Source organism: Hyla sarda, chromosome 7, assembly GCF_029499605.1.
Source record: "Hyla sarda isolate aHylSar1 chromosome 7, aHylSar1.hap1, whole genome shotgun sequence".
Taxonomy (NCBI): domain Eukaryota; kingdom Metazoa; phylum Chordata; class Amphibia; order Anura; family Hylidae; genus Hyla; species Hyla sarda.
The window spans coordinates 219,435,840-219,461,898 of record NC_079195.1 but is presented as its reverse complement, the minus strand read 5'-3'; the positions used below and the strand labels follow the sequence as shown (position 1 = coordinate 219,461,898).

At 42.0% G+C, this 26,059-nt stretch overlaps 1 protein-coding gene across 2 annotated transcripts in view; it reads right to left on the bottom strand.

Moving 5' to 3' along the window:
* The window catches only part of NEGR1 (neuronal growth regulator 1), a 549,860-nt gene that overhangs the window by 236,164 nt on the left and 287,637 nt on the right, over nucleotides 1-26,059 (bottom strand). For both annotated transcript variants that reach the window (XM_056532735.1, XM_056532736.1), the window contains exon 3: nucleotides 23,999-24,124. In XM_056532735.1, the coding sequence (XP_056388710.1) occupies nucleotides 23,999-24,124 (126 nt within the window). The remainder of the gene's footprint in view (nucleotides 1-23,998; nucleotides 24,125-26,059) is intronic.

The following is a 26,059-nucleotide window of genomic DNA, read 5'->3' as shown; positions in this document are numbered from 1 at the left end:
TTAAAAGGCGAATAAAAAGTCAGATCAATACCAGAATGGTACTGATACAGAAAACAGATTATGCCGCAAACAATTAGCCCTCATACAGCCTGGTATGCGCAAAAAATTAAAAATGTATTTAAAAAAAAGCTACAGGGGTCATAAAATGGCAATTACAAAAATTCCAAAAAGTTCTGAATTTTTTTAAAATTAGTAAAACATGACGGAAACTATACAAATCTGGTATTGCTGTAATCAGGCGACCTAAAGTATCAAAACAACATGTTATCTCAACCACAAGGTAAATGGTGTAGAAAAGAAAACCACCAAATTTGCTAAATATCTTATTATATATAATTTTTTGGGGGTTCAGAGAATATGTTATTGAAAAATTAAAAGGTATCATTATAGTAGGTAGTTATGACTATTATTTGGTGAGGAGGAAAAAATGAGAGTGTAAAAGCGAAAATTGCCGAGGACAAGTGGATCGTCATGAGGGACAAGTAGATTTTGCTCCGTTTTAGTCCCCGGGTCAAGTAGTTTTTTTATTAAATTTCCACACCCCTGTGGCATCACAAACACTAGGGGTTAATAACATCTTTCCCCAGGGGTTAATACTATCTGACCCCACCACTCAGTCTGCTACACCTGTGGTCCCACCATACACCGGTGGCACACCACACTATGGCTGGTGCTACTCGTGTGTATGAGTCAAGATCAATCTCATCTCCAGTAGAAAGCAGAATAATGGAGCACTCATCTTGTATAGTGCAACAGGGATAATTCTTTATTTACCACGGAGTACAGACACATCATGGGAGGCAAGACCTCCAATGATGTGTCTGTACTCCGTGGTCAATAAAGAATTATCCCTGTTGCACCATACATGGTAAGTGCTCCGTGGTTCTGCTTTCTACTGGAGTTGAGATTTAAAAAAAATAATAATTTCACTGGAGTACCCCTTTAAAAAAGAGTGATCCAGCAGTACCAATATTGGCTCACAGTTTCCTTGTAGAGGTTTCACATCAGCAGACCAGTAGTCCCAGAACTGGCCACCATTAGCGGAAATCCAACAGCATCCAATGGAGTAAAGTTTCACATCTTCAATACAGAACATGTGCAATGTTTCGACCAGAGAGGGTCTTTGTCAAGCACTGACAAAGATCCACTAAGATCCAAATGTTGTCCATGTTCAGTATTGGGATGCTAATGAAGATGTGAAACTTTACACTATTGGGCTTTAATATTTGAGCCTTCTCGGTATTGACCCTTGCCGAATGACAGACACCAACAACAGAGGACTCCAGAGATCTTATTCATGGTTCCTAGAATGTGGGAGTAAAATTTAGCAAGCCTAAAGTATGAATCCCCAAATACAAAACTCAAGCAGCAGGAAACAATTTGATTTGTCTAAAAAAAAGTCATACTGGGCTTTTCAGGGAATCAGAGCACTTGGAATGGGCAAACAGACATAGACAAGATGAACGGACCACCACTGTCTGGGATCTAGATTTGGTGACCAGTGCTTGTGGTGTACCTATGGTGATCTGTACTTTTGGGATACAGTGGAGGATCGGAGCAAGTGAGTATAATTTGTTTTCTTTAGGATAGCCTCAGCCCATGTGTAAAAATGTTGTGGGACCTACTAACCCTGCCCTTGTCTACCTCGGCCTTTACATCTTATTCATAGCAAAACTGTGGTGCATTATTGACTTTCCCGGGGTTTTTGACCTGGGGATCTGTCTAGGGAAGTCCACATCTCTGTGAGGAGGTAATAGTGTTAGTCCCATCACAACAAATGCCAACACTATGATTGGTGGAGGTTCAACTTCTGGGATCCTCACCAATCCTAAAAATGATGGCAACACCCTACTAGTGAGAGCTGATCCTGTTCACTGTTCTTCCTCTGTCTTCCTTCTTCCCCGGCCATCCATCAGTGCAGGGAACTGCAGTCTTCGTAAGAATGCACAAACAGGTAGCTGGAGCACAGCTAACATCTAAACAAAAAATCCCAGGAATTACCCAACCATTTGGCACACAAAAACCCTTTGCATGCCAATGGTTGTCTACATTGGATGGATTTTATTATTGCATTCCCCTAAGCTGATCATCTTCCACCTTCACATCCCTAAAGTCAACGATCACCTATTTATGCATATTGTTTATTCTCTTGTCTTCTATGGATACAAATGGCTAAACACTGGATCTCCAAACAGCTCCATTATGTATAAGGAACCAGAATAACACTCTTTGCTCAAAGAAATACATTTTAGCATGTTTGTTTGCTTCATGAAGGGGCTTCCACCTGGGTTTACATTGCATTTGCCCTTATGTTTAGGCTCTGCTCACATTTGTGTTCTGGAGGCTCCAATAGAATCAGTCAAAAATGTCAGACAAAACAGCGGGACCTAATTGACCCCAATGCAGTCAATGGGTGCCAATGGTGTCTGTCTTCTACTGTTTCTGGTACTTCAATTATTAAAATTTTTCTCTTACTATGACAGGACAAAAAGCTGAATAATGAATGCAGGTGTAAACAGGGCCTTTTGCATTACTGTAGGAAAGCTAAAGACTAGAGCCCTGCATCGGGACTGGGATCCCGCAGGTCCTGCAGGATTCAATAGAAAACTTGCGGGTGGTGATGAATTTGTTGCAGGCTGGAGCGCCCAGTTACAAAACATACAGAGGGTCCCGCAAAATCCTGTGGAGTCCCACAAACCCTAAAAATGCCACAGGGGCTGATATAATGGAAGTAGGGGGTGATGAAATGGCACAAGGGGGTGATGAAATGGCACAAGGGGGTGATAAAATGGCACAAGAGGGTGATGAAATGGCACAAGGGGGTGATGAAATGGCACAAGGGGGTGATGAAACGGCACAAGGGGGTGATGAAATGGCACAAAGGGGTGATGAAATGGCACAAGAGCGTGATGAAATGGCACAAGAGCGTGATGAAATGGCACAAGAGCGTGATGAAATGGCACAAGAGCGTGATGAAATGGCACAAGAGCGTGATGGAATGGCACAAAGGGTGATGAAATGGTACAGGAGGAGAGAGATGATATGGCACAAGGGGGTAATAAAATGGCACGGGGGGGGGGGGGGTTGTACTCTTTCTAAAAGCCATGACACAATGTTAGCGGGATTGGGGTGGGAGTGGAGTGGAACAGACATCTTGCGGAAGCGTGCGGTGATGGTCAGAAAAAATCAGCAGGAGTGGGCCAGAGCAGGATTTAATAAAAAAAAAAAACAGTCTCATGCATGTCTCTACTACAGACATCTTAGCTAAATAAGGCAGCCTCCATAGTGGTGTATTAGTCAAAAGAACACTATGGTATATGTCAGTATACAGAAAAAATTAACTAAGTAATAGTGCAGTAGACTATGCTATAGGACAGATCCTGTAAAAACGTATATTCAGATACAATACACAGATACAATTAGCCTATGGGTAATTGATAATACTATTAGACATTGAGCACCTAGACTTCACGTCCTTATGTGGACAGATTGAGAATATACAAATAACATGAACACAGTTGAGCCTAGAGAATGGATGTTCCCAGTTGTGCCCACTTCCACCTTAACCAAGACGCTCCGTCATTTCTCCAGGTTCCTGGGCCAATAGATATGTTTCCCAATTATTCATAATCTTGTTTCATGTTCATTGAGTTTCCGAGAGCTGGTAGAATCCTCCCTGTCGCGCACATCGCTAATGTTCTTAATCATCACTATTGGCCACGGTCCCAACACATCAGATGGACAAAGAATGACTTATTAATGGTAATAAATTAAGTTTTTGTTTGCATCCCAATACACCAGTCGATCCACGAATATACTCGGGAAACTCTCTGGATGGAATTACCATAAAACACGGCTACTGTACAAAGCCATAAATATGACAGCACTTTACAGCGAGTGATAATAAAAATGCAGGAAACAATTTAGGACGTAAAGTAGATATAAATCAGCATCAGCATGTTTACTGTTATGTCCGCGTAACCCCCTCTTGACCGGGATGGCGCTATGTGAGCCGGTCTATCCTCTATCCTAACTTTGTCTACAAGATTTTTTCGTTTTACAAATTTGGTAAACAAGTTAGGATGTTGGACCCACATTGTGGATAGGGAAGGATAGTTAGCGAGACCTGCGCCATTTACAGTGAAACCTCTCTATAATTTCAATTCTTTGAGAGTACCACCCCTTTATTCACTCCAGATTGTGTTCGAATTGGATTTTTAATGGCCACTTTCTTTAAGAAGACCCCGCCCCCCCACACACAGAAAACAACCTTTGACTACGTTTTTGGGAGGTCGTCTAAAAGAGGTTTCACTGTATATTTAAAGATACTCCACTTTAAAACCCTGTCAGCACTGTAATCTTCCTGCTGCATTGCGCTCCAGCCTGCATTGGAGGCGGGGAGCCAGCTCACCCAGCTCCCCTGCCTCCTCCATATTCCCTGTTGGCCCCACCCCCTTCATGTATATGTAATGAATGCAGGGGGTGAGCAGACCTCCAGCACCAGCAGCCTGATTGGATAGCCAACTGGAGTGATCGACAACTTGATCCTCAGCTAGAGGCTTAAAGTGCATATCTCATGCTAAAAAATGTATCCCCTATCCAAAAGATAGGGGATAGGTTTTAAATCGGGGGGGGGGGGGGGGGGGGCTGTCCGGGCATGCTGGGAGTTGTAGTTTTGCATCAGCTGGAGGTACACTTGTTGCGAAACACTAGACTGATTTTTCATGTCTTTCCCATGGGGATCGATGTGATTAGAGTCATTACACGTTCACCATAAATTCTCCAGGTTTGCTGTATATGAAGCATTTAACTTTTTATTGGGCTTTTTTTTTCCCCCCGTTTGACTTAAGGCAGTGAAATCTGTAACTAAATATTGGCATAAAGCATTTCGGCTGAGTTACTACCGTATTACTCGTGAGCAGACACCAGAGTGTTTGTCCCTCCTTAGCATAATCGATATTACCCCCCGCGCCGAGAGGAACCGGAGCTCATTGTCCTTCTCAGTGAACAATTGATGCTCCTCGTGATTCAGATAGAAATCTCACATTATTTCTCGTTCAAAAATCAATATTACAAAATTGTCCAATACCTAGAAGTAGTGTTTTCTTGTCCTGCACATAGCATTTCCCATTATTTTTCACGAGAGGACGTGTTCTTGGTTTATTCTTTCCAGAAGAGTTTTTTTTTTTTTCTTTTCTTTTTGTTATTGAAGACTATAGTCTAACATAGACAGGAATATTTCCTATACCAATGGCTGGGGGGAAAAAAATTGCCCTGTCCTCAGATACTCCTGGGGAAGTTGCTGGTGTATCGGAGATCTCATTGTACTCGGATAAGGTGAAAAATACCGTAAGAAACAGAGCAGAAATGTCGCTGCCGTCAATATCACCTGCCGTCAATGTATGGCTGTCCTAAAACATTTATACTAGGGCATTCAAAGTTAAAGGGGTTATCCAGGAATGTAAAAACAGAGCTAGTTTATTTCAAAAACCGCTCCCCGTCTGTCTCCAGTTTGGGTGTGGTTCTGCAGCTTAGTGCCATTGAAGTGAATGAAGCCAAGTTGTAATACCGCATCCAAACTGGAGACAGAGGGAGCGGTGTTTGAAAGAAATTAGCTGTGTTTTTCTATTTCTGGATAACCCCTTTAACCCAATAACAACCAGGCCTGTTTGAGCTGAGTTTTTTTATTTATTTATATGCCAGAAGAGTAAACAGCGTTGCCCTTGTGGGAGAGGAAAAGCAACAATGGAGCTTTTGTCCACATGTCACATGCTCATATCTCATCCTCATATCCCGACCTCATATGCATCCTCATATCCCTTTCCTCATATCCCTTTCTTCATATCCAGTCCTCATATCCCAATCTCACATGCCATCCTCATATCTCATCCTCATATCCCGTCCTCATATCCAGACCTCATATCCCGACCTCATATCCCGACCTCACATCCTGCCCTCATATTCCGTCCACGTATGATATGAGGACAAGATATGAGGTTGGGATATGAGGAAGCACGTAAGGTCCGGATAGGAGGAAGGGACATAAGGTTGGGACATGAGGAGAGGAAAAGCAACAATCGAGCACTTGTCCTCATGTCATGTCCTCATATCCCGACCTCCTATCTCATCCTCCTATCCCGTCCTCATATCCCTCCTCATATCCTGACTAGTGTTGAGCGGCATAGGCCATATTCGAATTCGCGAATATTCGCGAATATATGGACGAATATTCGTCATATATTTGCGAATATTCGCATATTCGGAATATTCACGTTTTATTTTTGCATATGCGAAAATTTGCGAATGCGAAAATTAGCATGTGCGAAAAGTAGCATATAAAAAATTAGCATAAGCAAAAAATCGCATATGCGAAAATTTGCATATGCAAATTTTTCGCATATGCGAAAATCCGCACATCAGTCTCACACAGTAGTATTAGAGCCTTCTTTACACCACACAAGCTGGAAGCAAAAAGGGATGATCACTGTGAAAAAAAAAATATATATAAAAAAAAAAAGAATATTCGTAATTACGAATATATAGCGCTATATTCGCGAATATTCGCGAATTCGCGATATGCGCGAATAAAATTCGCACTGCGAATATTCGCGAGCAACACTAATCCTGACCTCACATTCCACCCTCATATCCTGTCCTCATATTATGTGAGGAAGGGATATGAGGATGAGAAATGAGGACAGGATATGAGTCATATCCTGTCCTCATATCCTGTTCTATTATCCTGTCCTCATTTCTCAAACTCATATCCCGTCCTCATATCCCATCCTCATATTTCGTCCTCATATCCCGTCCTTATATCCTGACCTCATATCCCGTCCTTATATCCTGACCTCATATCCAGTCATCATATCCTGACCTCATATCCTGTCCTCATATCCTGTCCTCATATCTTGTCTTCATATCCCATCCTCATATCCCGTCCTCATATCCCGTCCTCATATCCCATCATCATATCCCGTCCTCATATCCCGACCTCATATCCTGTCCTCATATCCCATCCTCATATCCTGTCCTCATATCCCGTCCACATATCTCGTCCTCATATCCTGTCCTCATATCCCATCCTCATATCCCATCCTCATATCCCGTCCACATATCCTGAACTCATATCCCGTCCTTATATCCTGACCTCATATCCCGACCTCATATCCCGTCCTCATATCCTGTCCTCATATCCCGTCCTCATATCCCGTACCTCATATCCCGTCCTCATATCCCGTCCTCATATCCCTTCTCATATCCCGTCCTCATATCCTGTCCTCATATCCCAACCCATCCCCAACTCATCCAGACAGGTCCAGAGGTACATACTCCTTTCTCTGACCTTTTGTATTTATTCCCGCTCCTTGTAGATTGTAAGCTCATATGGGCAACGCTATTGTAAATGTTACAATGTGTTACCCCAATGTGTAAAGTTTACACTTTTTACCAAATTTGATGATGCTATATATAAAAAAGGATATACATACAGTACATGTATAGGGTTTGTATAAGCTGAATACATCAGAGCTACATCATCTTTCATGGAAACATTTAAAATTTTTAAATAGGACCAAAAATACCATACGAGATGAAATGAAGCGTGTTAATCATTAAATGTAAAATATGTAGAGAAAAGGACCAGCCTGTCCATCAAGACGGCACAGCGGAGAACGTGCTACAGCACAAGCTACACACTCTGCAATGTGGCAATTATCCTAAAATGCAACTCTTAAAATGTCACAATAACCGATGTGTCTGTGCTAAATCCTCTCCGCCAACCAAGACGCTGCCCTTTACTGCGAGCCGTATAAAGCGTGAAGCTCAATATAGTGGTGGATACATCTCACCAGATCCATCTGAACGTCTCCCAAGGAGTTTGCGAGATGCGTCATCCTGTCAGTCGGCGTGACCCTGGACGAGAGCGTGTTCCAGGCGGATGAAAAATCATTTTATATATAGAAATAGCAGAAAGAATTTCTTTATACTCCACAGGTCTGGAAGTGTGGAAATTATCTGTGGAGACGATTTACATAAGCGATGAATGTGTTCTGCATCGTATTCATCCCGGGAGCTGATGGCCAATGTACTGTACCCAGAAAACGGATGAATGTTCCCTAGCTTTCTGGTAACCAGTTTAAAGAAGCAAATATTACCATCTATTACATCAATGTAAATAAAATAAAATATGAACTTTTATTTATTTATTTATTAAATTGTCTCCATGACAATTCTCATGCTCTTTTGTGTATACAGTTCCTATGCAGACTTATGTGTCTCCATGGTGACAGACTACAAACAAACCCTGTCTGTAGTCTGATCCGGCAGTCATGTGTTGGCTGGACAAAATCCACTTTCCTAGATTGCCGGTGTATCTATTGTAATAAGTGTGGACTTACCCCCTATCACTTTACATTCAATAGATATGAAGATAGCAGGAGGACCTAATTAACGTTGAGACCCACAAACTGCACCCCTGAAGTCAGTTATTCATTACTGTTGTTGTCCAACACAATGATTTAGAGTGCATATTCCAGAATGAAGGGGAGAGCTTCTTTCTTTAACATGGCACTAAGAGAAGGACCCACCGAGCACCAAGGGATCCACTAGGCATCGGCAAGAGGGACCCAATGGGAACTGATAAGACAAACCCACTGGTAATTGAGAAGATGGACCCCTGCAATGAGAAGAAGGACCTACTAGGCATTTGGATAAGGGACCCACTGGGCATTAAGAAGACTGACCCACGAAGCATTGTGAAAATAGACCAACTGTACATTGCTTTAAGAAGAGAGACCCACTGGGCATTGAGAAGACACACCCACTGGGCATTGAGAAGACACACCCAATAGGCATTGAGAACAGGGACCCACTGGGCATTGAGAAGACACACCCACTCAGCATTGAGAAGACACACCCAATAGGCATTGAGAACAGGGACCCACTGGGCATGGAGAAGAGGAACCTACCAGGTATTAAGAAGAAGAAGCATTAAGATAAAGGATCCATTGGGCATTGAGAACATGGACCCACTGGATTTTGAGAAGAATCACTCACTAGACTTAGAGTAGAAGGACCCACCTGGTACTAAGAAGAAAGAAAGAGAAGCTTAAATGCTTCACAGTCACAATGAATCAGAGTTCCTAATTTTGGTGCCATAAAAAAAAAGACACTAATAACCCTCCTCCCCGCATATCATGTGCAATCAGAATCATCATATAACGGGTGGAAATGTTCTGTATTGCTTGGAAATTTGTGGAACAATTAGCCGTATTTCACTGCTAGAGATGGTGACGGCGTCTCCGAGCTGATTAGAAGTACAGAAGAATGACAGGAAGATGTAGAACAAGGAGACGACACAGGTGTAGGTTACGTCAGGCGGCGAAGAATTGATTATACGATGACTTATAAGTAAGTTTCATCAAACAATAATAGGATTGAAGTCGACTCAAATCAAAGGAAATGAGGCCCCGAGCGCGGCTCCTCCAGACACATCAAACATTAACAGAGACAAGGATTAATCTTTTATGTCTTCACATTTTTACCTTCTTTTTACCTTTTCTAAAAATTCTAAAATTCACAATCAGAGGAACCAGAGAAGGTGATGAAGAGTTCAGGTACCACAGGAGAGGAGGAGGACGTGGGGGTCCGTGTCTTATTGTAGTCACAAGGAGGAGATCACCACATCCAGCCCCCTCTGACCGACGACTAAAATAAACCATCACTTCAGACATGGCCGCCACAAGTCCATCCATATCTGCACTGGGAATATTGTAAGATTACTGCCAGGTATATCCAATACACGGAAATGTCTTCAAAATAATTCCTTCCTTTCTTGATTTTATCTTTCTCCTTCTCCTTTTTTTCTCTCTCTTTTTATTGCTTTCCTTTCTTTATCTCATTCTCCTTTTTATCTTTCTTTCTTTCTTTTTCTCACTTTCTTTCTATTTTTTCTTTTTTTCTTGTTGTTGCTCTTCTTTCTTTTTTTTTGCATTTCTTTCTTATCTCATATCTATCTATCTATCTAAGAAAAAATGCAGCAGCACTCCGTGGTGAAAAAAGTGGAGTTAGGCTTTATTCATCAAGTGCAATACACGACATTTCGACTGCCTCACACGGCCTTTGTCGGCTTGACAAAGACCTTGAGAGACGGTCGAAACGTCGTGTATGGCACTTGATTAATAAAGCCTAACTCCACTTTTTTCATTCACCACGGAGTGCTGCTGCATTTTTTCTTATATTTTGGGGACCCTGCCCGGGTTGGACCAACCTGCACCCATAACCAACATAGGAGTGCGGTTCTCCTACAAGAATTTATCTATCTATCTATCTATCTCATATCTATCTATCTATCTATCTATCTCATAGCTATCTATCTATCATCTATCTCATATCTATCTATCTCATATGTATCTATCTATCTATCTATCTCTCATATCTATCTATATCATATCTATCTATCTCATATCTATCTTATATCTATCTATCTATCTATCTCTCATATCTATCTATCTATCTCATATCTATCTCAAATCTATCTATCTCATATCTATCTATCTATCTCTCATATCTCTCTATATCATATCTATCAATCTATCTCATATCTATCTATATATCTATCTCTCATATCTATCTATATCATATCTATCTATCTATCTCATATCTATCTATATCATATCTATCTCATATCTATCTATCTATCTCTCATATCTCTCTATATCATCTCTATCTATCTATCTCATATCTATCTCATATCTATCTATCTATATCATATCTATCTATATCATATCTATCTATATCATATCTATCTATCTCATATCTATCTATCTATCTATCTATCTATCTATCTATCTATCTCTCTCATATCTATCTTTCTATCTAGACAAAGAATAAGTCAGCCAGCACTTTAGTTGATACCAAACTATTATATGGACCTGGCCTACAGGTGCACGCTACTAGGCTAGATATACAGCAACAGAAGAATACAGCAGCACACTGCCAGCACAAGGATATAGGTGAAACATGAACATGCAGATAAAACATGGAGAGCTATACAGCTATGGTGTAATAGATGCAAATGTGAAACTATGAAATAGTGAGGCACTTAGCTCGCAAATTTGTCTCCGCCGGCGGTCAAATAGCTTGGACCATCCCACCGCGATAAGGTAGCCTCCTGGGACGGACCCTACACTGTGAATATGCCTCTGTGTGAACAGTTCAGTAAGCATGGCAGGATCTGGAACATCCAAGACACCTTATATACACACCTGATAGAGGTGGGTGGGGTGCAAGGCCAACATGGAGGTAACCACTCCCCCGTATGTGCAATACAGACAAAGAATAAGTCAGCCAGCACTTTAGTTGATACCAAACTATTATATGGACCTGGCCTACAGGTGCACGCTACTAGGCTAGATATACAGCAACAGAAGAATACAGCAGCACACTGCCAGCACAAGGATATAGGTGCAACATGAATATGTAGTTAAAACATGGAGAGCTATACAGCTATGGTGTAATAGATGCAAATGTGAAACTATGAAATAGTGAGGCACTTAGCTCGCAAATTTGTCTCCGCCGGCGGTCAAATAGCTTGGACCGTCCCACCGCGATAAGGTAGCCTCCTGGGACGGACCTGGTTCCTCCTGGGACGGACTTCTGTTGCTGTATATCTAGCCTAGTAGCGTGCACCTGTAGGCCAGGTCCATATAATAGTTTGGTATCAACTAAAGTGCTGGCTGACTTATTCTTTGTCTGTATTGCACATATGGGGGAGTGGCTACCTCCATGTTGGCCTTGCACCCCACCCACCTCTATCAGGTGTGTATATAAGGTGGCTTGGATGTTCCAGACCCTGCCATGCTTACTGAACTGTTCACACAGAGGCATATTCACAGTGTAGGGTCCGTCCCAGGAGGCTACCTTATCGCGGTGGGACGGTCCAAGCTATTTGACCGCCGGCGGAGACAAATTTGCGAGCTAAGTGCCTCTCATATCTATCTCATATATATTTCATATCTATCTCATATCTATCTATCTTTTATCTATCTATTATAACTATTCAATCCTCTAAAGCAGTGGTCTTCAACCTGCGGAACTCCAGATGTTGCGAAACATGCTGGGAGTTGTAGTTTTGTAACATCTGGAGGTCCGCAGGTTGGGGACCACTGCTCTAAAGGCTTGATGTCAGCCATGTTAGGTTTCAGACAGTCGCCAATAGTATTTAAATGTTATTTATCTGGAATGGAAGGCGGGCAATAACCCTGTGACACAGTACAGACAGCATCAGAGATTTCTCCGAAAAGCAATTATCTTTACCAAGTCTGCCATGTTATAAAATCTTTACATTTCACTAACTTCTATTACCAACATAATGCTTGTATTTAATCTGAATTTCGGCTGGGAAGCTTGTGGGTGAGATGGTTGTTTATAGCTGTCTGGTCACATTGCACATAAAGATAAGAGTTTATATAATTCACATTTTCGGGAAGAGACACTAAATATGTTATCTATGGAGGGAGTGGAATTTATTGCAGTTATAGCGCAAAATATAGGTTTTTCTTCTACGACTGCTAAATTGAATATCCTGTTCTGGCCATATTGTAGCTAAAATTAGATCTGATAAGATAGCAAAGAATATTCACTTTATTGTTAAATGTGTTGCTGGGCGTGTCGCCAGGGTCAGGTGGATCTATCAGAGGATTCTCCGGCACAGGATCTGACACAATAGTGGGCCCCTAACGTCCAGCAGAAGAAAACCCCATTAGGAGGTGACCCTAGGGCCAATGACATCCTCCTATGGTCTATTTCTTCTCGGACCAGTGGCAAATAACCTATTAGACCTTATATGGTTGGAAGCTGGAAGTTGGGCCTTCAGAATTATTTTCATAGTGGGCCAGAGGAATCTCCAATCAGTTGCGTATCTCTCACTAGGCCAACAAGACCCTGGTATAGGGTGGCAAATACGTATAGGGTGGCGAGAAATATGATGTATGCCTTGCTGCTCAGTGTACAAGAGCAGAGACTCTTGCCTTTTGACAAGTGTCCCTGCTCCTGTACATAATATCTGTTCTGCCCAATACATAAAGAACATACAGGAGCAGGAATACCTGTAAACTAACTGAGCAGTGAGGCATATGCTGTATTCCTATCCACTAAGGAGCTGCGTAATCTGCCACATGAGGTGAGATACTCATCTTGCCTCATGGCAGATGCAGCACTCTGTAAGCAGCAATGCATTTAGGAGGCATACAACATTTGTCAGGCCAGGTGCTCAGCATCCAGACAAGTGAATATTGTGAGCGTAAGCTGCAATGCATTCAGCATCTCTGTTCACCTCTAGGTGGTCATATACACTAAGTGGCAAGGCACACGGTGTACAACATTTTAATGGGTTGTCACATCATAAACTCTTTGTTGCGTTTGCTACGGAAATTCACCTGTTCATTACCCCTAAAGAAGAGTCAATAGCCATCCATGTTATACACTAAGGGACCAGGACAGAAAGAGCCACTCAGATAGGAGGCTTCCCAAATGTGGACCCATCTCTTTGATGTTCATATGCTTTATTACAGTGGTCTCCAAACTGTGGAGGTTGTGGAGAGCACTGCCCTAAGGGGATGCCAAGATGAGACACCTTTATATACTTTAACAACTAAAATTGCAGTACCCCTTTAAAGGAGTATTCCGCCCCTAGACATCTTCTAAAGAATAGGGGATAAGATGTGTGATTGTGGGGGTCCTGCCGCTGGAGACCCCCCCCTGCAATCTCTTCTGCGGCATCCCAGACATCCAGTGCATGGAGCGAACTTCGCTCTGTGCCGGATGACTAGCGATGCGGGGTGGAGGCTTGTGACGTCACGGTTACACCCCGCCTGGGATATCACGGCCATCCCCCTCAATGCAAGTCTATGGGAGGGGGCGTGACGGCCGTCACGCCCCCTCCCATAGACTTGCATTGAGGGGGCGTGGCCGTTAATTCACGAGCAGGGCACGGCAGTGATGTCACCAGCCTCTGGCGCTGCACCCGACGCTCTAAACGAACGCCAGGTGCAGCACGGAGATCCCCAGCGGCGGGACCCCCGTGATTGGACATCTTATCCCCTATTCTTTGTATAGGGTATAAGATGTCTAGGGGCGAAGTACCCCTTTAAGTAAAATCGTGTGTTAATAAAAGTAATAAAATACATAAAAACTATGATTCTGGAAGATTTGTTCTCGGGTTTCTGGAGCTACCGATGACTTTAATATATAAACTGAAGCGAATCGTCTGCAGAACTTGTGGCTCTCTTGACAAGACAAAGTCTCGAGTCCTATGAAGACGTATAGTACTGTCCTAATATATGGCCCGAGTGACAGCAATATGATGATTCATTAGCTCAGAACATCTCCAGGGGGCTCGGTGCCACTTCAACAAAGTCACCAGCGAGGAAGACTCTTGTGTCAGCCAACAAAATTAATACTCTAGAGTTTTGTCAGCCTTATGAGAGGTCAAAGATGGAGATCAGAGTCTGGGCTTAAAAAGTAGGATACTAACGATCGTAAATCATTTGAAGTCATATCACAGCAAGAATGTACTGTACAGCCTACATGCCAGGCCAAGAACTGAGCTGGATACTGGGATAATTTATTTTCTTACACTAATAGGACAAAAATAAAATGGAGGCATTTTATATAATTTTAAAGGGGTTTACTGCCATGGACACTTATCCCCTATCCAAGGGGAAGTCCATATACTAGGCCCCTTAAGATCTTGAGCAGCCCTTTAAGACTCTCGAACAGCCAACTATAGCAGTGGTCGAGTATGAGCACTGTTACTCCATTCATTGTCATGGGGGCCTTCATGACTCTCTAGAAGCAGCCATCTAAATATAGCAGTGGTCGAGTATGAGCACTGTTACTCCATTCAAAGTCCATGGGGCCCTTTATGACTCTCGAAGCAGCCATCTAAATATAGCAGTGGTCCAGTATAGGCACTGTTGCTGTTATACTATGTGCTCCGGCCGTACACACTGGCCGTGAGGACATGGTCCCCTTACCTGCTGCTGCCAACGGGGCTGGGACTCGCATCGCGGGACGCCCCTGCATGAGAGCCCCAGTCTGTCACTCTCCGGGTGTTTCTCCTGCCTCCGCCTCTGCCTCTCTGCTTTGGCGCGTGTGTCCCAGTCCACTGGGGCGCGCCGGAGCTTTACGATTTAAAGGGCCAGTATGCTCATTAGTGTAATTTACCTGTGGCTCATTTATAAATTCCTCCACCTCCTCACTCCCCTGCTGGATCTTTGTTGCCTTGTGCCTTAGAGAAAGCGTTCCTCAGTATTGCCGTGCCGTGTATCTGATCCCTTGCTTTGTGACTTTGACCTTGCTCCTCTGCCGCCTGCCTACTGACCTCCTGCTACATCATGACTACGCTACTTTGCCGCCTGCCCTGACCTTCTGCTATCCTGACTACGAGCTGCCTTATTTCTCCTGTGCCTCGCATCTCCTCAGCCACCTGTGTGGTCGTGCCGTGCCAGGGGTAGCGACCTGGGTGTCGCCTGCCACAGCAAGTCCATCCCGCTTTGCCGCGGGCTCTGGTGAAAACCAGCGGCACCTTAGACTCCGCTACCTGGTACGGTCCGAGTCATCTGCCATACAGGTCCCGCGGATCCACATCCACTGGTGTTCCTGTCTTCTGTAATGTAAATGTTACAGTTGCTCCATTCAAAGTCTATGGGGCCCCTTCAAGACTCTTGGAGCAGCCATCTAAATGTAGCAGTGGTCGAGTATGAGCACTGTTGCTCCATTCAAAGTCTATGGAAGTGCAAAAAATAGCCTAGCGCTATACTTTTGGCAGTTCCACTTTTTGGCAGTTCCATAGACCTGCCAACATTCCAGTACTTTTCAGTTACTCCATTGAAATAGAACAGGAAAACATTAAAAACCTGGACTGTAGTTTGGCTCTGGAGAAAGGGTTGGGGACCTCTTCCTTAGAAAATGAATGGGACATCTGTACGCATGCTCGACCACGGCTCCATTCAAACAGGAAATTTAGGAATTCCTGCTTAAAATGGTCAACACAGTGGCTCAGTGGTTAGAGGTGTTACCTTGAAGCACTGGGGTCCTAGGTTCAATTCTCAACAAGGATTACCTATGCAAGGAGTTTGTATGTTCTCCCTATGTTTGCGTAGGTTTCTTCCCACTCTCCAAAATATACAAATAGGGGAATTTAGACTGTGGGGTCTGGGACCCATTTGAGTGTACAGGGAAGCTTTTTTTTTATCTACTGATGCCAGAAAGTTAACCAAATTTGTAAATTAAAATCCTTCCAGTATGTATCAGCTGTTGTATGCTCCAGACACCTCTGTCCGTGTCAGGAACTGTTCAGCGCAGGATAGGTTTGTTATGGGGATTTTCTCCTTTTCTGGACAGTTCCTGACATGGACAGAGGTGTCAGCAGAGAGCACTGTGGTCAGACAGAAAAGAAATTCAAAAATAAAAGAACTTCCTGTGGAGCTTACAGCAGCTAATAAGTACTGGAAGGATTAAGAATTTTAAATAGAAGTCATTTACAAATCTGTATAACTTTCTGGTACCAGTTGATTAAATATATATATATATATATATATATATATATATATTTATTTTTTTTTTTCCCAGCGGATTTCCCCTTTAACCATTGTTTCCGAACCAGAGTGCCTCTGGCTGTTGCAAAACTACAACTCCCATCATGCCTGGACAGCCGAAGGCTGTCCAGGCATGATGGGAGTTGTAGTTTTGCAAAAGCCGGAGAACTCCTTGTTGGGAAACAGTAATATAGAGAATGACAAACATTTAGTTGGTTAATTTTGAATTCATCATATCAACCAAGGCTCGTTCCTATTGGAAATATTTCTTCTTCTACATGGTTGGAAATGGCTACCAAGAAATGCACAGATGGATAACATTTGCAGATGAACTTAACTTTCCATAGAAGTTACTAGAAATTCCTTGGGGAGCTATATGATCATTTTTGTCTTTGACCAAAACTAGACCGGCCATTTGGGCAGTACCCATGGGCTCATGGCCCCTTACTTAGTTATAGTATCATACAGCAGGACAATAGGAATTTATCGGGGGCCCATGACCCTTCATGCCTGTGGGTCTGGAATATTTTCAGTCCACCATGGGAAGGGGTAAACACTTCCTAAAAACGTCAAAAACTCGTAAAAATAAGGTTTCAAACTGTAAAAAACTATATTCTTCTTATTAATTCGAGGGATGCTGACATGTCTCATCTATGTTAAAAATTCAATTTTCACGAGTCCTGGATCAGTTCAACAAGTTAATGCGTCCATTGAAGGGTTTTTCCTATCTTCAGGTAACTTTAATGTATAGTACAGGTATAATCCCTCTAATCCAGCGCACAGCAATCCCACAAAGCTGCAAGTCTGGCAAATGCATTTTTTCTCGGAACTGTATTGATCACCTTTCTATCACAGCCAGCAATAACTTTTTGCCATTTGGACTACAGTAATTCTTCTCTGGGATCTGTGGGGTAAACAGTAAACCATGCATATTGGGAACAACCCACAAGAATAGATGTTCTGACCGATTATTGGGGAAATGATCCCCTGGAAATGCTCAAACTTGACAATATTATAATGCTGCCCTATGAAAAAGAATATAAGTACTATAATACTGCCTATTCCATTATGTACAGGAATATAAATACTGTAATACTGCTCACTATGTACCAGAATATAGCTACTATTATTCTGCTTCTATATACATGAATATAACTACTATAATACTGCTCCTATATACAAGAATATAACTACTATAATACTGCCTCCTATATACAAGAATATAACTACTATAATACTGCCTCCTGTGTACAAGAATATAACTACTATAATACTGCTCCTATATACAAGAATATAACTACTATGATACTGCTCCTATATACAAGAATGTAACTACTATAATACTGCCCTCTATATACAAGAATATAACTACTATAATACTGCTCCTATATACAAGAATATAACTACTATAATACTGCCCCTATATACAAGAATATAACTACTATAATACTGCCCCCTATAGCAAGAATATAACTACTATAATACTGCTTCTATATACAAGAATATAACTACTATAATACTGCTCCTATATACAAGAATATAACTACCATATGCAAGAATATAACTACTATAATACTGCTCCTATATACAAGAATATAACTAACATATACAAGAATATAACTACTATAATACTGCTCCTATATACAAGAATATAACTACTATAATACTGCTCCTTTATACAAGAATATAACTACTATAATACTGCTCCCTATATACAAGAATATAACTACTATAATACTGCCTCCTATATACAAGAATATAACTACTATAATACTGTTCCTATATACAAGAATATAACTACTATAATACTGCTCCTATATACAAGAATATAACTACTATAATACTGCTCCTATATACAAGAATATAACTACTATAATACTGCTCCTATATACAAGAATATAACTACTATAATACGGCCTCCTATATATAAGAATATAACTACTATAATACTGTCTCCTATATACAAGAATATAACTACTATAATACTGCTCCTATATACAAGAATATAACAACTATAATACTGCTCCTATATACAAGAATATAACTACTATAATACTGCTCCTATATACAAGAATATAACTACTATAATACTGTTCCTATATACAAGAATATAACTACTATAATACTGCTCCTATATATAAGAATATAACTACTATAATACTGTCTCCTATATACAAGAATATAACTACTATAATACTGCTCCTATATACAAGAATATAACAACTATAATACTGCTCCTATATACAAGAATATAACTACTATAATACTGCTCCTATATACAAGAATATAACTACTATAATACTGCTCCTATATACAAGAATATAACTACCATAATACTGCTCCTATATACAAGAATATAACTACTATAATACTGCTCCTTTATACAAGAATATAACTACTATAATACTGCTCCTATATACAAGAATATAACTACTATAATACTGCTCCTATATACAAGGATATAACTACTATAATACGGCCTCCTATACACAGGAATGTACAGTAACTACAGTGCTATCATACTGCCTTCTGTTGACCAGAACAGACCGGACTGGAGATTCTTTTTCTTGGCGACTTTCTTTGAACTATAGAAACAGACTCATATCACCCGGCCAAATTGTTTACTTCCATTGTTGAGGCGCAGGACATGGGGTCTTCTGAGCTTTCTACACCGGCTACAATTGTGTGTAGACTGGACCACGGTGTCATAATACAAAGCGTCAAAATAAACAATGCCGTAATTGTATCCAGTCCTTTCTGGAGATGACAAAGGGAAGCTGCGCCAATAAAGGAACGTGTTATGGAAGAAGTTGAAGGATAACTGGTATAGACCAATCAATAAGTCATGAGCAGCTAAAAGCCCCTTTACGTGTAGGCGATTGTTACATTAGAAGAACCCTTACAATTTCTAAAGGGCTTTTTGCAAACCTTTATGAATCAAGTAGCAAAACTTGTTTCATAAAGTATTGGAAACAAAATGACATTTCCATCGCACTTCTGCGGAATCTTATTGTGGCGCGTTCGGCGCTCGCTGAGCTCAATCTTTTCATAAGAGCTTTCTCTCCTTTTTAGATCTTAAAGAAAAGTCTACTTTTAGAATCTATAATGCAATCTCAAAGCGTTATTAAACCATTTGTACTGTAGCTCTATAATCTCTACCTCCGGCTAAATTAATGGCTTTTTCTTTTTTTTTTTTTCTTCCTTTTCCTCCCATAGAATAATACGTCTGGAAGAGCGCAAATGATGTACTTTGTACATTGCTGGAAATTCATAGGTTTAACATTTACATCTGAAAAGTTCGGCGATAAACAAGAGACGATGATGAACGTAGAGAGGGAAAATAACAGCGTTTACGGAGCGATGTCCACGATTCCTGCGCTAAATGCAGATAGAAAAACAATAGGGATTCTATGAATGGGTCTGCGTGTATTCTCGCTTGGTAACGCTTATTATTCATGGATGTTTTTTTGGGGCTAAGTGTTGGGAAAAAAAAGTAGGTAGCCCTCTGCTTACTGAATTTTTATCCCAATTTTTGGGTTTTTATCACAATTTTAAAATACAGACTAATACGGCTGCTCCTAACTAACATATATATATATATATATATATATATATATATATATATATAAACGGGATGAGTATTTAACTCAGGGAGAGTTCACCACTCCTGGTGTGACGGAGCTTTCAAGGGCCACTTAGCATTCTGCAGGCATTCTGGGTAGGGGAATATGCAAATCAGCTAATTATGATGTTCCCTGGTATCAGCTTAGCTCCAGTTACGGAATATAAAAAGCTAATCGGGATTAATGCCAAGCCAGAACTCTCTCTCCAGAAGGAAAGAGGACCCATCTGCAGACAGCTGTTTCGGGGTACTTGCCCCTCGTCAGTACAGAGCAGGGTGATCTGGCTTGGCTGAGATGAGGGGCCTTGGGACACACGGGATCTCGGCTGCAGGACCCACCTGTTGCTGCTTCCGCCAGCGCTGGAGGCTCTCATGCTAACGCCTCCCGACCACAGTGACGTGAGACAGTGACGTCACGACTCCACCCCATGTGACGTCACGGCCCGCCCCCTCAATGCAAGTCTGTCACACGGCTGTCACACCCCCTCCCATAGACTTGCATTGAGGGGCGGGGAGTGACATCACACGGGGCGGAGTCGTGACTTCACGATCTCACGTCAACGTGGTAGGGAGCCGAAGCCTCCAGCGTTTCCGGAAGCCGCAACAGGTGGGTCCTGCAGCCGAGATCCCGGGGGTCCCCAGCAGCGGGACCCCCGCGATCTGACATCTTATCCCCTATCCTTTGGATAGGGGATAAGATGTCTAGGGGTGGAGTACCCCTTTAAAGGGGTACTCTGGTGGGAGCATTTTTTTAAAATCCACTGGTGCCAGATAGTTATACAGATTTGTACATTATTTCTATTTAAAAATCTGAATCCTTCCAGTACTTATCAGCTGCTGTATGCTCTCCAGAGGAAGTTGTATTTCTTTCTGGAATTCTTTTTATTTTGACCAGAGTGCTCTCTGTTGACACCTCTGTCCATGTCAGGAACTGTCCAGAGAACAAGCAAATCCCTATAGCAAACCTCTCCTGCTCTGGACAGTTCCTGACATGGACAGAGGTGTCAGCAGAGAGCACTGTGGTCAGACTATAAAGAATTCCAGAAAGAAATACAACTTCCTCTGGAGCATACAGCAACTGATAAGTACCTGGAAAGATTTTTAAATAGAAGTAACTTACAAATCTTTATAACTTTCTGCCACCAGTTTATTTAAAAACAATTGTTTTCCATCGGAGTACCCATTTAAAATGACTTTAAAACTACCTGAATACATGCCTAGGCCAGGGCGAGCTATAGCGGTAGCAGAGGTAGAAGTTGCATCGGGGCCCTGGTGCCTAAGGGGGCCCAAAGCACATCTGCCCCATAAGAGAGCAGTACAATAATTGGCATATGGGGCCCTGTTGTAGATTTTGCATCAGGTCCCCGAAGCTACAAGTTACACCTCTGTGCCTAGATGACCCTGGCAGTGTAATACGGGGCTTTAGAGCTCTTAGACAGTGTTATACACAATTAGAGGTTTATTGCCTTATTGCATAGAACCTGTTTGCTGCAAATTGAACTTTTTCTAAAAGTTTGCTCAACTTCTCTCATATGAAGGTATATTTATCAGGCATATATGATTTATTTAAATATATATATATATATATATATATATATATATATATATATATATATATATATACACACCGTATATACTCGAGTATAAGCCGAGTTTTTCAGCACGATTTTTCGTTCTGAAAACACCCCCCTCGGCTTATACTCGAGTGAACTCTCCACCCGCAGTGGTCTTCAACCTGCGGACCTCCAAAGGTTTCAAAACTACAACTCCCAGCAAGCCCGGGCAGCCATCGGCTGTCCGGGCTTGCTGGGAGTTGTAGTTTTGAAACCTCCGGAGGTCCGCAGGTTGAAGACCACTGCGGCCTTCGACATCATCCAGCCCCCTCTCACCCCCTTTAGTTCTGTACTCACCTCCGCTCGGCGCTGGTCCGGTGCTGCAGGACTGTCCGGAGAGGAGGTGGTCCGGTGGGATAGTGGTTACGGGCTGCTATCTTCACCGCGGAGGCCTCTTCTCCGCGCTTCGGGCCCGGCCCCAGAATAGTCACGTTGCCTAGACAACGACGCAGAGGTACGTTAATTGCCAATGTACTTCTGCGTCATTGTCAAGGCAACGCCTCTATTCTGGGCCCGAAGCGCGGAGAAGAGGCGCCCCCGGTGAAGATAGCAGCCCGGAACCACTATCCCACCGGACCACCTCCTCTCCGGACAGCCCTGCAGCACCGGACCAGCGCCGATGGCTGCCCGGGCTTGCTGGGAGTTGTAGTTTTGAAACCTCTGGAGGTCCGCAGGTTGAAGACCACTGAGGGCGGATGATGAGAAGAGGATGATGAAGGGGGGGGGGTGTGGGATGATGAAGGGGGGTGGGGATTATGACAAGGGGATGATGAAGGGGGGTGTGTGGGATGATTACAAGGGGATGATGAAGGGGGTGGGGATGATGACAAGGAGATGATGAAGGGGGGTGGGGATGATGACAAGGGGATGATGAAGGGGGGTGGGGATGATGACAAGGAGATGATGAAGGGGGGTGGGGATGATGACAAGGAGATGATGAAGGGGGGTGGGGATGATGACAAGGGGATGATGAAGGGGGGATGTGTGGGATGATGACAAGGGGATGATGACAGGTGATGATGATGAGGTTCTGGATGATGACAGGCGGTGATGATGATGAGGATGTTAATGACGGGTCTGGATGATGACAGGGGGGGGTGATGTATTTCCCACCCTAGGCTTATACTCGAGTCAATAACTTTTCCTGGGATTTTGGGTTGAAATTAGGGTTCTCGGCTTATACTCGGGTCGGCTTATACTCGAGTATATACGATATATATAAATATATATATATATATATATATATATATATATATGACCATTAATAAGCATATGATTTTCTAAGGACTTGTTTAAACTATCAACTATTATTATTATTATTATTATTAGGCTTGGAATACCCAGTAGATTAATGTAGGCCAAACCCAACAATATGGCAAGACCGGCTGAACATTTAATGTGTATGGTGGTGTCTAGTCTCAGCATGTGTTCTGAATGGTGAAGGGGAAATAAGCTGCTGGTAGACACCATTGGTGGTGGCTTCCATGCTTTGAAAAAACAAATAAATAACATAATAATTATTTTTAATGGATTTTCAAATAAACGTCAAGTTTTAACTAGAAGTTTGAGCTGGTAACTTTTCTCTTTCTTGATAATAATAATAATAATAATACATGCTGAAATACATCTTTCCAAACCACCTCTCCTGCAACATTTGCCCATCGGTTGCAACGGTTCAAATCCCCGGCAACCAGGTAGCTCGCTGCTAAAACAAGTTATGTATATGCCACTGCTGAAAGTCCCATAGACTTGCAATATAAGTCTATGGGAATTCCGGCAATTCCGTATACAACTTGCTTTAGTAGCGGGCAACTGGGTTGGTGGGAGGGGGCTACCGGCAGCAGGACCAGCAATTTTGATAATTCTGTATGCAACTTGCTTTAGCAGTGGGCTTCCAGCAGCAGGGCCACCGGCAGGATACATGTCCAAACTCCCAGCAACCCGGTAGCCCGCTGCTAAAGCAAGTTGTATACGGAATGGCCGAAAGTCCCATAGACTTGCGATGCAAGTCAACTAGGGAGCATCGATAGGGAAAAACCTACACAACTATGGTACGTTCCCATTGACTCCTATTGCCCAATATTCACCAAGTTTTGCCCATGTCGTGCCAACATGGACCTGAGGTGGTGCAACTGGGCATCCACCATAAACCAAGCACCTACCTGAAGGCGAGATATGTTTCCACAGTATAGAAGGCTCTGGTTTCCCACTGGCCAAACAGGCAAGTGATATGTTGGTTCCTTCGTTGACCACCATGTTGGGGGAGATGTCGTAGATTTTCGGAGAAACTGAAATATGACAGAAAACAAAAAGGTCAAAGCTATTATAAAATAGCAATTATTTTATGTGTAGAAATAAACCAGATTGGAATGTTTGAACACTCTTTTATCACATATTTTTCTTCTCTTGTAAAAGACAAAAATAAGTTTTATAATGACTATGGGGAAGAGTGGAAAATGATAAAATGTTCTCTTCCGTTCTAATGTTCTCTTATATTGTTTGCTTATCGATTTTTTTTTTCTTATTCCATTGCGTTTTATCAAGTACAATAAAGGCTTTGATCTTTTTCTTTAGCCCACACTATCACAGTCTGCATTGTTTTTCCTCATTAAAGGAGTTCTCCGCTCTGGACAGACCCTACTAGTTAGAAGGATGCCATAAAAAAAAAGGGCAGATCAAAGAGTGTCCCCCCTGCTGGAAACTCTAATTTGTGGGGAAAGGTGGCAGTAAGTGTTCAATTTCCCTGGGGAGATGAAGCATTACACAACTCTCACTTTAAATGGGTACTCCGGTACAACTGGTGCCAGAAAGTTAAAAAGATTTGTAAATTACTTCTATAAAAAAATCTTAATCCTTCCTGTACTTATTAGCTGCTGAATACTACAGAGGAAATTCTTTTCTTTTTGGAACACAGAGCTCTCTGATGACATCTCTGTCCATTTTAGGAACTATCCAGAGCAGCATAATGTTTTCTATGGGGATTTTCTCCTACTCTGGACAGTTCCTAAAATGGACAGAGATGTCAGCAGAGAGCACTGTGCTCGTGATGTCAGCAGAGAGCTCTGTGTTCCAAAAAGAAAACCATTTCCTCTGTAGTATTCAGCAGCTAATAAGTACTGGAAGGATTAAGATTTTTTAATAGAAGTAATTTACAAATCTTTTTAACTTTCTAGCACCAGTTGATGGAAAAAAAAAGTTTTCCACCGGAGTACATCTTTAACCAATGAGTTTCCTGAATAATACAGGACGGGTCCTCCAAAGCCAGAAACGTTCTTGGTCACTTGCTCTCTGTTCTGGTAAAGAGATGAGAATCCTGACTAGAGGACACCCCTATTCCCTAGTAAAGTACATGAAAATGGGTTTTCTCAATTGGACTTTAAAGGGGTACTCTTTTTTTTTTAATCGACTGATACCAGAAAGTTAAACAGATTTGTAAATTACTTCTATTTCAAAATTTTAATCTTTCCACTACTTAGCTGTTGTATGTTCCAGAGGAAGTTGTGTAGTTCTTTCCAGTCTGACCACAGAGCTCTCTGCTGCCACCTCTGTCCAAGTCAGGAACTGTCCAGAGCAGCATATGTTTGCTATAGGGATTTACTCCTACTCTGGACAGTTCCTAAAATGGACAGAGGTGTCAGCAGAGAGGATTGTGGTCAGACTGGAAATAACTACACAACTTCCCCTGGACCATACAGCAGCTGATAAGTACTGGAAGGATTAAGATTTTTAAATAGAAGTTATTTACAAATCTGTATAACTTTCTGGCACTAGTTGATTTAAAAAAAAAAAAAAAAAAAAAAGATTTCCAGCGGAATACCCCTTTAAACTTTTGATGACAAAAGCTTTGATCGGTTGGGGTCTGAGTGTTTAGACGCTTACCGATCAGGAGAGCAAGTCAGGAAAAGAACGCCGTAGCACCCTTTACTTCCTGACACACAGCGATCTATGTCCTGCTTCACGAGATTGTCCCATTATAAGTCTACTGAAGTAGGGTGTAGATCTACTGATCAGTGGGGTCTCAGCACTTAGACCCTGACTAATCAAAGCTTCTGACATATCTCTGTGAGGTTTCAAAAATTTCAAAAAAAATTTAAATGACAGGGACACTTGATTATGTATGAGTCTTAGTAAAATTATAAGATTAATGTCATATATTCTCAATAATCTGGTGGGGAAATAAGGTCAGAGGTAACGTTGCAGACACTGCAAAAAATGGAGGTCAT